The 14,305-nt window shown below is 40.0% G+C and overlaps 1 protein-coding gene across 4 annotated transcripts in view; it reads right to left on the bottom strand.

Moving 5' to 3' along the window:
• CADM1 (cell adhesion molecule 1) overlaps window positions 1-14,305 on the bottom strand; it is a 345,769-nt gene that overhangs the window by 49,392 nt on the left and 282,072 nt on the right. For all 4 annotated transcript variants that reach the window (XM_043481608.1, XM_043481609.1, XM_043481610.1 and 1 more), the window contains exons 4-5: window positions 9,671-9,808; window positions 7,069-7,227 (exon numbers count right to left, since the gene is read on the bottom strand). In XM_043481608.1, the coding sequence (XP_043337543.1) occupies window positions 7,069-7,227; window positions 9,671-9,808 (297 nt within the window). The remainder of the gene's footprint in view (window positions 1-7,068; window positions 7,228-9,670; window positions 9,809-14,305) is intronic.

The following is a 14,305-nucleotide window of genomic DNA, read 5'->3' on the forward strand; positions in this document are numbered from 1 at the left end:
TCAAAATCTGACCTTGAGTTAAAAACCACTGAGTGTGCACATTAAGAAGACTAGTTTCACTACACAGTATTCAGCGTTCACAGCCTCAGAGACTCATCTTCCCTAAATCCATTAGGTCAGACACCAGGTGAGATGTGGGGAGACAAGCCTCTTTGTACAGGGTGTGCCTGCAGGAGGCAGGGATGACGGCAAAGGCTTTCTCCCCTGGGAGTCATGTCGTTCAAGTCTTGCTCATGGTGGATTTGGCCCAGTGTTTTCGTGTTGACTTTTCAGTGTTGATGACTCAGCGTCCCGCCCCGCTGGTCGCTGCAAAGCGCCTTGCTAACACGCCAGTGTTAACAGCATCGGAAACTTGGACCCACCCCTACTCTGTGCTAACACTAAAAACAACAGCTTAAAACATTTGTTTTAATCAGGGGGTTCCCCATGCCTTCATCAATTTTCGGAAGGAATAGTAAATACTGAAATAACTTCCCTGAGACTCAGTTCATCACTTTAAAAAAAATTAAAGAAGGGGAGAGTGGGAAGAAGAGCATATTCTATTTAAAAAAAGAGAGAGAGAGAGATGAGAGAAACAGGCCAAATCTGAAAACGCCAGCTATTATGCTTTGAAGAATACAACCTGGGAATAGAATTGATAGGGGAGAGGATGGGACACGGGAGCTGCCGTGGCAAACAGTGTCTTATCCTCCACTCCAAAGAGGAAAGATTTTCCCATTTCCAGGCCTTTCTCCCTCCTTCACTGCAGGGCTCATCAATACAAGAGAAACATTTATTTTGGCCCAGATAAAGAACAGGTTTTGATCATCTCCTCAATGCCCAATTTTCCCCCAATTGAGGGAGGGAAAGAAAAAAAAAAATCTAGCCTTCGGTGGACCCTGGATGAACAAGAATATGGATTTACAAAATACCTGGCTACATCAAGTCAATAAAACTCATTTTGAAAATGATGCCCATGAACACGATTAACTGGCAGATGATAATCAGAGCAGGCAAGGCATTCAAAACACCCATTTTTAGAGTCTTTGTCTTCATTCACCCTTTCAAAACTCATAAAGTTTTTTTTCAGATAGGCACACACACAAACCCCTCATTAGATGAGGGTTTTTGCAAAACATTTTAAAAAGCAAGGCTACGATGGGGGAAAGCAAAAGACACATAGCAGTAATTCCAGAGCTTCGAATCCACCTCGGTCCAGAGTAAGGCTTCCCCACCTTGCACAGCAATCTGAATTCCACACTGAGGGTCGCAGCTTCTCTTTGAATCCCCAGCTTATGTCGCTATGTGTTGCCACCTTGATGCTATTTAGACAGTTTTCTTTTAACGCTCAGACAGTGAACTGTTCTCCTTTAAACAGGCTTTTATTTGACAAGAGTGTTCGCTCAGATCTGAAGCTCCACTAACCGGGCTACAATTCTACCACGTTCTGCTATAATCAACCCTGTTGTAAATTTCAGCAACGCTATACACACAGACACGGGAAAGAAAAAAAAAAAAACGCACAGAAAGAGTTTAGGGTCATACATTTCAGAACATTAAAGAGCAAAACTGTTCTCTGCCTAACATCTAAGGAAATAGAGCTTTGAATTCTAGCTCGCGAGCATAATTATTTTCTGTTTTCAACATTTAACCGCGTGCTGCTGCTGTCTCCTTGCTGAGTCTCAGAATGAAAGCTGGGAAACCAAGAGCCCTACTGTACGTTCTTCCTTCCCGGCAACGGTCCTGTGAGAAAACCTTATTAATGAGCTTGCAAACGAGCACCCAACAGGGAAATGTCACAAACAAGAGCGGCTAATGCCCCAGAAAATCAAATAACTGAACACTTGGCTGATTGTGGTGCTTTTCATATTTATAATAAAAATAAGGGGAGGGGGGACTTTAATTCACTAATTCTGAGAGGTCAACACCTTGCTGAACAAAACAACTCATTTATTTATGTTCAGAAATCTCCAGATGATAAATTACATAGATGTTAATCACTTCAATGCATACTACACAATTAATAGCTGTTCTCACCAAAAACGTAAGGATTATTAAAAGTATGACAGCATACACATCTGGCTGATTTTTCATGTAATTGGGCACAACAATTTCTCCTGGTACCACAAATAAGTGTCCTAACAAACAAACACTGCAAAATTCAGTGTTCAATTAATTAGGTCTTAAATCCACAAGACCAAAGGATTTCCAAGTTGGAGCTCAAGCCCTGTCTTCCAGGCAACATGGTGGCACTCTGTGTCCAGGGGGGTAGGTAACCCTTCCCTTCATTTTATCCCTCCTCCTTGCTCCTGTTATTTAAAAAGTAAGTTATTTAATGGCATACAGTGTAGGTTTTCATTTCCTTTTTAGAAATAGTATTTTCTAAAAGGACATAATTTATACAGTATTCAAATCCATTATGTGTCATTTTACTCTGTTCTTATCCTGATTAATATTCATCCATCTTAGAGGAGGCACAGAGAGGCTTCCATAAAATTTCTTGTAGCAAAAGGGCCAGGGTTGAACTGAGTTCATAAAAATACCAATCCTATCAGGTCAGATTTGCCTCCAAGGTAGTCTCATTTACACAGGGTAGAGTAATTCTTAGTCTGAGGTCCATGGACCAGCTCAGGATGTCCTGGTGATAAACTAATGTTTATCACTGATAGTATAAGAAATCTTTTTACATGGCAAAGGAAAGGAAATTCAAAAATAATAGCTGTATGCTTATTCTAATGTTTACTGGATAGAATACACATAGCAAGTAAAACTCATAATTTTTTTTTTTTTTTGGGATCTAACTGATTGAACTTTACTTCTTATATGTTCATAAGCACATTAGCAAATTCAAGCATTTTTCATTTAATTTAATAAAAGATATGAGGGCCATGGACTGAAATTCTTTTACATGTTCTCTGTTTCTTGAACTCAACTATTTTAATACTGATTTCCTTCACATTTCCAGTAAATGCCTATAGTAATGCCATGTTATATTGTTCCAGATGACAAAGATGGTTTTACAATCTGTTTTATAAAATTCTTACTATTAAATCTCATTGCAAGATTAAGTCTATAACCAACATTATTCATAAACTTGAAGATTTTGAAGGCAATTAAATATATATTAAAAGAAACATGTGAATAATACACAGAAAAAATTCTTGAACTACTGCAAGTTCTTGTATTGAGACTAGCAGCTGCTTCCTCAACTAGGGGAGTCAGGGATAGTTTCTTCATGCATTGTTCAAAAAAGCAGTTAGTGTTTGTAGAATTTAGGTCTGAAGTGGGACTGAAAAGAAGATAGTATGTATGCCTATGTGTCACCATTTTGTATATGTAACTCAAGAATTTTTTCTGTGTATTAAAACTCATAATTTTATAGGCATTTTTGCACAGGTCTTGGTTAAGTTAAACTAATAAATAAAATGAAAAATTCTAAATGAGATTAGCACACAGATGACCTGTGGATTTGCTAAAGCTTGTGATGAAATTGGCCCTCGAATAACTAAACTTAGTAAAATTGTATAGCATAAATAGACTCCTTATACTGGAAGCAAAATGTGATGAATGTTCATCATTTCCAGCTCTATAGCTGGAAAAGGATTTAATTTTTAAAGGGGTCAATGATCCACAAAAGGTTAAGAACTGCTGACGCCAGGGTTTGGGCCAATTAAAAAAATAATGGCCTATTGTAAATAGTGCTGCAGTGAAACAGATAACTAATAAAGACCTAATATATTGCACAGGGAACTCTACTCAATACTCTGGAATGGTCTATATGGGAAAAGAATCTAAAAAAGAGCAGATATGTATATACATATGACTGACTCACTTTGCTATACACCTGAAACTAACACAACATTGTAAATGAACTACTGCTGCTATTGTTTTCGTCCAGTTGTGTCTGACTCTTTCGCTACCCCCTGGACTATATCCTGCCAGACTCCTCTGTCCATGGGATTTCCCAGGCAAGAATACTAGGGTTGCCATTTCCTTCTCCAGAGGACCTTCCTGACCCAGGGATCGAATCAAGAGTCTCCTGCTTCATAGGCAGATTCTTTACCACTGAGCCACCTGGGAAATCCATGAACTCCAATTCAAAAAAATAATGGTCTAATGTTACTCCTCACAGAGTATCTGGAATAATTCACCACCCAGGAAGACTGGCTATTGAATCTTATCTGTTCATTCAAGTATCTCTTCTTTTCTCAAGCCATCAAGATATGGTGTGGCTTGTCTGCAGAGTGGGGACTACGATGAGAGGAATGGAGTTGAACCCCCAACACCACTGGCCAAGGTGTGAGAAAGTTCTAACACACAATGACTGAATGCTTTGGGTATCTGAAGCATGAGGCTTTTTGTTATCCATAGCTGCTGGTGTTCAAGCAGAGTAAAGCTGGTAGGTAATGACGTACGGAATTCCAATCATTTCTGAAGATGCTACTTAAGGAATTTCTGGCTGACTGGGCAGATTTTTCAGGAGTGCTCTAGGAAGGGAGGGTAAAGAACTGCCAGGTGACCTTCTTGAGAACAGAGCATCTTATTTAAGGTGCCAAACCAGACTATGAATTCCATTCAGATTAACGTAACACTTTGTAATTCTTAACCCTCTTCTACAGAAAAAGACATGACATTTTCTCTCACATACATTCCAAGAAGCAGAATATCAAGGATAAGATGTTTGCATGGCTTATGCTGAGTAAAAGAATACAGGCTCCCATAAAAAGGTGCCATGTTAGAGCTAAAAAGGATCCAAAGACGTGTCTTCGATTTGAGGAAGGCATTACAGTCACTTTCCTGCAGCTAAGGGCTAGCAAGACTTTGTAAGATTGAAGTCAAATGGATTCAGATATGCAGCTTTATTCCTTTTCTTAGAAGGACAAATCTCACTTGAATCTTCAAAAGAAAAGGCTTTATAAAGATCGTTAGCAAGTCTTCCAAGGGGTAGGAGGTGCAGTGCTTGAAATATTTTGCATTCAGGAGTGAGTATAATTTTTTAGGTGGGTGGGGCTATATTCTATTTAGAAGACACCCTGGGAAACTAAGAGTTTAGGGGTGGGCACTGGGTGAATAGCTACTCAAGTCTCACAAAAGAGCTAATGCATTATTAAAGCTAATGGGCCCCTACAAGGAAAGTTAATGGATATTAAGTTTGCTTAAATGAATTACATATTAACAAAGTCACAAGAAATCTACTATCTGCCAATTTAGGTAATATCCGATCATTTCTGTTTTCCCATTATAGGGACATTACACCACAATAGTTTTAGTGATATGAAAATTATAAGCATGATGCCCATAATGAAGGTACATAATGAAGTAGATGAAATGAGTTAACAAGAAAAACCTGCGTTATGTAATGTTAAATTGAGCCAAGCTCACAGGGTAGGTTGCAGTGGGATAGCCTGGTAGAAGCAACTTTTTATAATTTGCCCCATCCCCTGTTTAGCAACTTAAACAAGTGATAAAAATTGTAGGGGGTGTGAATGATGGTCCCCCAAAGACAGACCCACTTTCTAACCTCTGGAACCTGTGACTGTGACCTTATTTGGAAGTGGGATCTTTGCAGATGTAATTAAGCTAAGGATATTGAATTTAGACTATTCTGGGTTATCTGGGTGGGCCCCAAGTCCAATAAGTGCCCTTATAAGAGACACACAGGGAAGAGAAGATGGCTAGGTCAATATGCAGACAGAGACTGGAGTGATGTGGCCACAAGCCAAGGAACACCTGGAGTCACCAGAAGCTGCAGAAGGAAAGGAAAGATCCTTTCCTAGAGCCTTTGGAGGGAGTTTGTCCTGCCAGCACCTTTATTTCAGACTTCTGTCCTCTGGAACTGTGAGGGAATAAATGTCAGTTGTTTATTAAGCCACTGAGTTTGTGGTAATCTGTTATGGCAGGCCTAGAAGATTAATAGAATAATCATAGAGAGTAATGCTTTTCCTTTATTCAATGCTGTCACTGTCATCCAATCAAACTCTTGTAACATTTTCACTATGCACACTCAAATAGCACCTGGATCTGCAGAGGTCAAGTTACAGAAGCCTTTTGATATAAAGTTGAGAAGCTGACTACTTAGCCACAACCTTAGTGCAAGAATAACTGTGTGCAGAAAACACATTATTCTTATCCACAAGTAGGAGAGTCCAGAGGAGAAGATGAGGAGACAGGGCTCAGAGAGGAGAGACCTCACTTATCATGATCCAGCTTTTATTGATGAAGCCATCAAAACCATGGCACCCATCCCAAAGAGTTTCACTTTTAAACTCGGCAGTATAATTTAAGCTAAAATGGAAGGGAATGTGCAATTTAAAACAAGATGCTGACGTTCATTGAGAATAAAATCCCTTCTATAAAAAAATCCAGCATTTATGATGGGGTTAGTAAAGCCAGGGGGTGGAAATTACCCTAGATTTTGAAGTTGGCATAGAAATGATTACAGTCAATATTCACAAAATTTAATTAATTAAGTCATGCGCTAGAGCAGATTGGAAATATTTTCAAGTTTTACATTTGGGTTAAATGTAGCATTTTCAAAATCCTCATTGGCACTCTGTAATATGGCAGTGTTTCAATAAAATAATCCTTTGATTATTTTTCTACCAAGACAACAAGATAAAAATTCTATCTAAACTACATAAAAACATATGTATTTAATAAGTGGCTTCTGAAGTGTTTTTTTTTTTTTTTTAAAAAGGAAAAACTGCTAATCTATACCCTCAGAATAAAATACTTGGGTAATGCTATGGTTTTAGTATTTGTGTTCTGTATGTTGAAATCCGGATCCCCAGTGTGATGATGGAGCCTTGGGGAGGTGATTAGGTCAGGAGGGTGGGACCCTCATGAGTGGGATTAGTGCCCTTATAAAGGTGGTTCCAGGGAGATCTTGAGCCCTGTCACCATGCAAGGACATAGCTAGAAGGCACAAGAACCAGGAAGAGGGATCTCACTGGGACGTGATCACGGTGTTAACTTGACCTTAGACTCCCCAGCCTTCAGAACTGTGAGCAATACATTTCTGTTGTTTATGAGCCGCCAGCCTGTGGCAGCTTGCCACCGCAGCCAGAGAGGACTGAGACAGCTACTCACACTGTACTTCCAGGTACCGCTGGGTCTGCAAGTTTCCGGTGACAGCAGGGTGCTCCACCTGACAAATCACGGGAACCCCGTCATCCTCCTTGTGCACCTTCAGCATCAGTTGACTTGTCACAGTGTACATGTCTGACCACTCCTCCACCTCTGATTTGCCTGGGGGATGGGGGGTGGACAGGAAACATACCAGGAAACCAGCGCTGAGTGAAAATTACTCTTTTCTTAAATATCCCCTCCTCCCGCCACGTGCCCAATATTACTATTTTAACAAACACACAAAATGGAAGTCACTTGGGATAAGGGTAATCTGGGGGTACATAAACGATAAAAAGATAATTCCCCTACTTTTCAGCCTCATGGGAAAGTATTTAAGATAAAATCACCCCCACATCCTATTTACTACTCCTTGACTTATGTTTTGGCTGTGCTGGTCTTCATCGACGTGCACCAGCTTTCCCAGGTGTGGTGAGCAGGGGCTGCTCTCTCGCCGCGGTGTTGGGCTGCTCACTGTGGAGCACAGGCTCTAGACTGCTGGCTCAGTAGTGGTGCACTGGCTCAGCTGCCCCACAACATGTGGGATCTTTCCAGGGATTGAACCAGTGCCCCTTGCATTGCAAGGCGGATTCTTATCTACCGGGCCACCAGGGAAGCCTACTATTTGCTGCTTTTATTTAAATATATGCTTCTTCTATCTTAAAAATCCCCCACGAAAAGGCAGCTGCAAGTTGACCCATTTTGACAGCTGACTGCTCAAGGCATTTGGGAGGAGGAAGAGAAGCACTTCTTTTCGCTGACAACCATCTGAACTTAGCACATCTACTATGCTGTCATGCAGTGGAAAAATTCCAGGACATCATCCACATCCTTAAGTAATTCAATCGGAGTAGAGATATAAACAGCCCCCTTCACCCACCCCCATCAGCAACAATTAAGAGGGAAAGTAGCTAAATGGATTGGCATAATTGAAATTGTAATTGAAATGTTTAAACTCAGGACTTTTGGAAGAACACAACAAAGTGCAGTGGCAGTGGGCAGAGCAAAGTAAGATATAGGCTTCAGGCCAGAAGGGAGCCACGTCCAAGAACACCCAAAAAAGGAGGGAGGAGGCTTCCGGATCGGATGAATAGGCCAAGGAGGCCCTTTGCCTGAACTCAGCACTCCCTGGGACATGGCGCACCATTAACTTTCTTTTAATGTTTTGTACTTATCGGTACACATTTAATGGCTCAGTTCACTTAGACAGAAAAGCAGAGGGGAAATGAGAAACTCCTTCCTTCCAAAAACCATACCTAGGAAATAAGAGATTAAAACAGAGCAAGCTTTTTGAAACTTAAGCCGTTATATATAGATTTTTCTGTTTCTAGATATAGATTTTTATATCCCCTTTCTAAAAGGACTTCTTTTCTTCCTGGTACTCTTTATTTATTTAACAAGCACATAGAGAGCACTTTACCTCAGCTTAGACATCAGCTCTGTGTTTTACAAATATTCACTCATTTCATCTTTATAAGAATAACACAAGGTATGTAAACATTAATATCTCCACTGGAGAGGAAACTGAGGCACACAGCAAGCATTTCTGTCAAATGACCAGGCAGGGGTGTTCAGCCCCTGAGTCCTCTGTTCTGGGTACTACTTGCAAGACAAGCTTTTGCAAAGAAAGGAATCAGAATGCAGACATGCATGAGGATAAGTGACAAAAAAAAAAGGATGAAAAGGGGACTCGCTATATCCTTCAGCCAATGCAGTGCCTAAGAGCGCAGGTATCCGAGGATCCAGGAATCCAATCTGCATGGCCCGGTGCCGAGGGAGAGACAACGGAAGCAGGGCTAACGGAGCTGCCTCTGTCGCTAGCACAGAATCAGAACCATGCCAAAGAACAGGCTGCTGACACGGGCAGCTGAACTACAGACTCCATAAGAACAGTGGTGCCTGCGCGTTTACAACGAGGATAAATTCTTAGTCCACTTAGCATAACCACCCTTGCAGGAAAGGAGGTTGTCGAAACCACCAGCAGACATCAGAAGGACTTGGTATTCACCGTGGCCAAAACTGCTATGCATTGTTTTTTTTCCCCAATGTACAACACAAGTTTGGGGTCCTGATCTACTCTGGGTCATAGGGTAAAAGCAAGGAGAACTAAGGGTACAGACAGGGCCAGTCTGAGCTCAGAGGGTATCTCATTGATTCTAACTGGTCTAGAGAGCTCTGGTGGGTTGGCCAGAAAGTTCGTTCGGATTTTCCCATAACATCTCATTCATGGAAAACCTCAAATGAACTTTATGGCCAACCCAATAGTTTATGGGTCTGGTTCTCTCTGAGCCTTTGAGTAAGCATCTAGCAATGTAGATGCTTATTATCACCAAGCATCTTATCTCCGTGAACCCTCAAAACAACAGAATAAGGATATGAACAGAACAATAAAATGCCATTACACTCTGGCCTCAGACACACTTAGTAACTGAATGACAAATCATATATAGATGAGTATTTTTGTTCTGGGGCGTGTTTTGTATTTGCTTTTAAGTCCACAAAGATGTACTCCTTCTGGGACCAAGTGTGGACTGGCTTCCTCAGTCCTGGGCAGTTTGCGTCTTACCTTTGAGCTCCTTGTTCCCCTTGAACCACCGTATGGTCGTGGCTGGTTTGCTGGCCATGGCGGTGCAGTTGACTTCAATTTCCTCGCCTTCCACCGCAGTGTCTTTCTGGATATCGATCATCAGATTACGTGGTGGGACTACAAATTAAACACATCCTTTTTAAACACAGAATCTATTTCTGGGCATATTCTTATATTCATTAGAAATTAGGACCACTGCTCTTAAGAAAAAGAGATAAATAATAGACATTCTTGCTGGGAATTTAAAACAAACTACCACTGCAGAGAACAGAAGAAAGACAAACTCATCATCAAACAAAGTTATATAAAATCGCTTAAATCAGAATTTGTGTCCTAAAGTTATCTGATAAAATGACCAGTCTTCCACTCCTAACTTATGAGTAACCAAGCTATAACAATATAGGCACCAGTGAAAGTAGTAAAAGTGTTAGTCACTTAGTTGTGTCTGACTCTTTGTGACCCCATGGACTGTAGCCTACCAGGATTCCTCTGTCCATGGAATTCTCCAGGCAAGAATACTGGAGTGAATAGCCATTCCCTTCTCCAGGGGATCTTCCTGACCCAGGAATCAAACCCAGGTCTCCAAACCATCTAAAACTACCAGGGAAGCCTGCACAGACACTAGGTTAGTTACCAATCAGTCATTAGAAAATCAACCAGGAAGCAGATTAAAAAAATTAGAGGAAAAAAAAAATAATAAGAGGAAATCACACTACTGACATCCTCCTTATCTGGAAGTCTCTGAAAAGAATATTTCTCCTTGAATTCAACCCTTAGATTTCACTCTTCATTTGAAAAATTCTGCAGTCAACCAGCAAAGATCTAAAACAAGGAATCCCTTAAAAGAATCATTCACCGTAGACATCCATAGAAAAACTGTGCCTCATAACCAGTTACATTCAATTAAAATTATTCATAAAATCCAGAATATGATCATGACCTTTGATGGATGGTATAGTAATAAAATCTGTTAGCTATGAAGATGCAGTAATATAGGAAACGCCAGTTAATTTGCAATGATTTTCCATATGCTGAAAGCCAAAGCTCCAGATTTTGGAAAACCAAAGGTGAAAAGGATTATTGAGAGTTTGTAAGTAAATTTCCTCTTCCGAATGAAAACCACCCTTCTCTAAGCATATTAAACATATATGTAATAAAATGATTAGAACAAAATATTGGGGCTTAAAAGGCTGAATGAAGTATGCAGGATGATGGTGATGATGAAGAAAGCATGTTTTCTTTTCTGAAAGTGAGGTGACAGGGAAGCTTCATACAAGGTGCAACCTTACCTTACAACTGAGCTTCTAGAAATAAAAATCAGTGAGAATACTGTTTTCAGCAGACCGAATCTAAGAATATGTGCCCTGACCACCATGAATAAGCTAAAATGGTTCTAAGACTTGTGATTAATAAGTTTCTCAACTCAGAAGGGAAACAAGAAATTAAATATGTATAAACATGCCATCCTGATGATCAAGTTGAATAATAAATCTCTGATACAGCTTCAATAAATTATGGGATTAAACCATGTACTTGGGATTTCCAACTGTTCTAGTCCAATGTGAAAATTCTACCCACAGGAAGAATTTTACACTGAATTGAAGCAGTTGAAAATTCCTATAGAGAATGATGAAAAAGGAAAAGGAAAATGATTTGTTGTATATGTTTCTCAGCAAGATAGTTGAGGGGGTGGGGGGAGTATAACCATCAGAGCAAAAGCAAGCCTCTTCTTTGTTCCTATGTAACAGGAAACTAACACAGTTGCTCAACTGGGTGTGTTGCTAAAGTGATATTGCCCCAGTGAGTAGTTAAACACGGCAAAGAGCTACCCTAGTTTACATTTTAAGAAAAAATAAGCATAAAGAGACATAGTCAAAGATCCAATTTGGAGCTGCATGTCTGCCAGTATTCAAGAGACAGAAGGTGAATGGAATGGCTTCGGCTAGTTATTTCCTCAGGGCACTTTAGTCTTCCTAGATGACAATCAGGTAGGTTATAGATTTTCATTACACGTTCCTAGATGGTTGATATGGAGTACACAAGAGATGTACAGAGAGACTAGATGTGTAGGGCCAACAAATACTACTAAATTCTGAGTGAAGTATAATGGGAATATTGAAAAACATGTTATTGTTGGAGCAAATGTCAGACAAAAAGATTGAAACTAAAGAAAATAAGGTCTCAGTGGGCTGTGAGAGACAGAGTAAGAGGCTTAGACAAAAGGGACCAAGGAGTAAAAGAGGTTAGGAATGTCTTCTCAACAAATGGAGGGGTGAAAGTCAAACAGTATTCATTCTTTTCAAGGTCCAGGCAGAAATAAAAGAGAGGGATGAAAACAATTCCAGTGTGCATGGATAACTTTGGGAAAAACACCTAAATGGTCATTCTGTGTTAAACTGGGAATCTTCCTCGTGGGAACAGATATCTTCCTCGTGGGAACAGATCCGGGAGTTGTTAAAATGTTCCAGCAAATATCAACCATCAGGTCTTGATGGCATTAAGGTTCAAACATAGTCTTTGTCAGGTATTTGCTTTCTCTGTGTTCCTGGGTATCTTCCCTTCATCTTCTTTTTAGTGTTGATCCTGGAGACTATTGGAGAGCTCTCTCTCCTCACAGGCTCCTTCTAACCTCCACTGGTAATTCACCTTCAGTGGTGGTTCTTAGTGAAAGAAGGACTTAATTCTCTCCATCAGATGGAGATGGTCATAAGGATGAGTGTGTGTTCTTTCACATGATCAGTAATGTCCAGTGACTCAAAGCAAGGAAATAGCAAGGGGCAGGTGTAAATTAGGGCTTCCCTGGTGGCTCAGTGGTAAAGAATCCGCCTGCCAATGCAGGAGACATGGGTTCGATCCCTGAGTCAGGAAGATCGTCTGGAGGAGGAAATGACAACCCACTCCAGTATTCTTGCCTGGGAAGTCCCATGGACAGAGGAGCCCAGCAGGCTGCAGTTCATGGGGTCACAAAAGGAATCAGACATGACTTAGTGACTAAATTACAACAAAAACATATAAATTAGGCTAGAGGAAAATTTACCAATGTCTCTTAGATTTTGTTTAGGGGCTCACAGCATGACTGGCAGCGAATAGGTCCTTACCTGGATCTGGATAATAGGTATTATCCATGTTAATACCTCCTCTACTGCAGCAGGTACAATCTACATTTCCCTAACCCTTGCTAGTAATTCCTCTACCAATGCTGGCTGCTTCTGCAGAGCTGACATCACCTTTTCCATGACAGGTGAGGTAAACATGTGGAAAACTTCAAAAGTATTGGAAAATATGACCAGTGTAGAAAAATAAAGGACTTGTTTATTGTTGAGAAGAGTGTCCTGAGAAATGGCTGAATGACTGTTTCCAAGTCTATAAACAGTTTTCTCAAGATTGTGAGCAGTATTTCTGATCTTTACTGAGTTTAGAAGAATAAACAGTCAAATACAGTAGGGGCTGTTTGGTATACAAATACAAAATAAAATCCAATAATGTGAGTCAGAATGGTTCATTGATATCAGTTATGAAGTTGACTTCTTTCAAATTTTTTTAAAGCAAGAAAGCTTTAGAAAATATGAGGTGATTTAGGTTTATCTTTTGGGGAGAGAAAGGGGGTTTGGACAAGAAAATCTTAAAGTTTATTTTGGTCTATTCATTCTCCCCTGTTTTCCCATTAACTTGGTAATGTCTATTCAATATGAAAGAGGTTAGTAAAGTATAAAAATCCATTTATAAGGAAAAATGAATTAAAACTGCTACTAACCAGAGAATACACTTATACATGGTACACTAAACAGACACATTTAGTAAAAACTGCAGCCATTAATGAAAATAACCAAAGATATATGTAAGGAGATGTAAATACGAATAAAAGTCACAGAGAGGGAAATACTAGAAAATAGCAGAGAAATGCTGAGGTTCTTCTTTGCTAACCTCAAATCTATAAGAGTGCTAATTATAAACATTACGCCTACAACATTTAAAAAAATCAGCAATATCAAGATAAGCTACATTAATTACAACAAAAGAGGAGCCTTAAAGTTGATCAGTGCGTGGAATCTCACTCTAAGACCCTTTAAAATAATTAGATTCTCCTGTTCCTGGAATCTTAAGAGTGAACACTAATCTTAGAAGGACAGGACTGTAATAATATTAGTGATTATTATCAGTAGCTATATTAATCATAAAGCAGTATATTCTCTCTCTTGTTCATCTCCTCTCATGAACAGCAGTATGAAGAGAGGCCTACACTACGATGCCTGTGGATTCTCAGGTGGCTCAGCAGTAAAGAATCCGCCTGCCAAACAGGAGACATGGGTTCAATCCCTGAGTCGGGAGGACACCCTGGAGAAGGAAATGGTGACTCTAGTACTCTTGCCTGGGAAATCCCACTGACAGAGGAGCCTGGTGGGCTACACAGTCCATGGAATTCCAAAAGAGTCAGACATGACTAAACAACAACACTATGATCTGGAGACAGGAACAAACTCATCACAAGTGGAAGGAGTGGATGAATATCCTAAGAGGCACCAAAATGCATGTAAAATATCATAGGAGAGTTTTAAGTTTTTACAGGGGTAAGATAATAAACATAATGGTAACTAACAAATCCCCATCTCTATG

This window comes from Cervus canadensis, chromosome 11 (assembly GCF_019320065.1).
Source record: "Cervus canadensis isolate Bull #8, Minnesota chromosome 11, ASM1932006v1, whole genome shotgun sequence".
NCBI classification, from domain to species: Eukaryota; Metazoa; Chordata; class Mammalia; order Artiodactyla; family Cervidae; genus Cervus; species Cervus canadensis.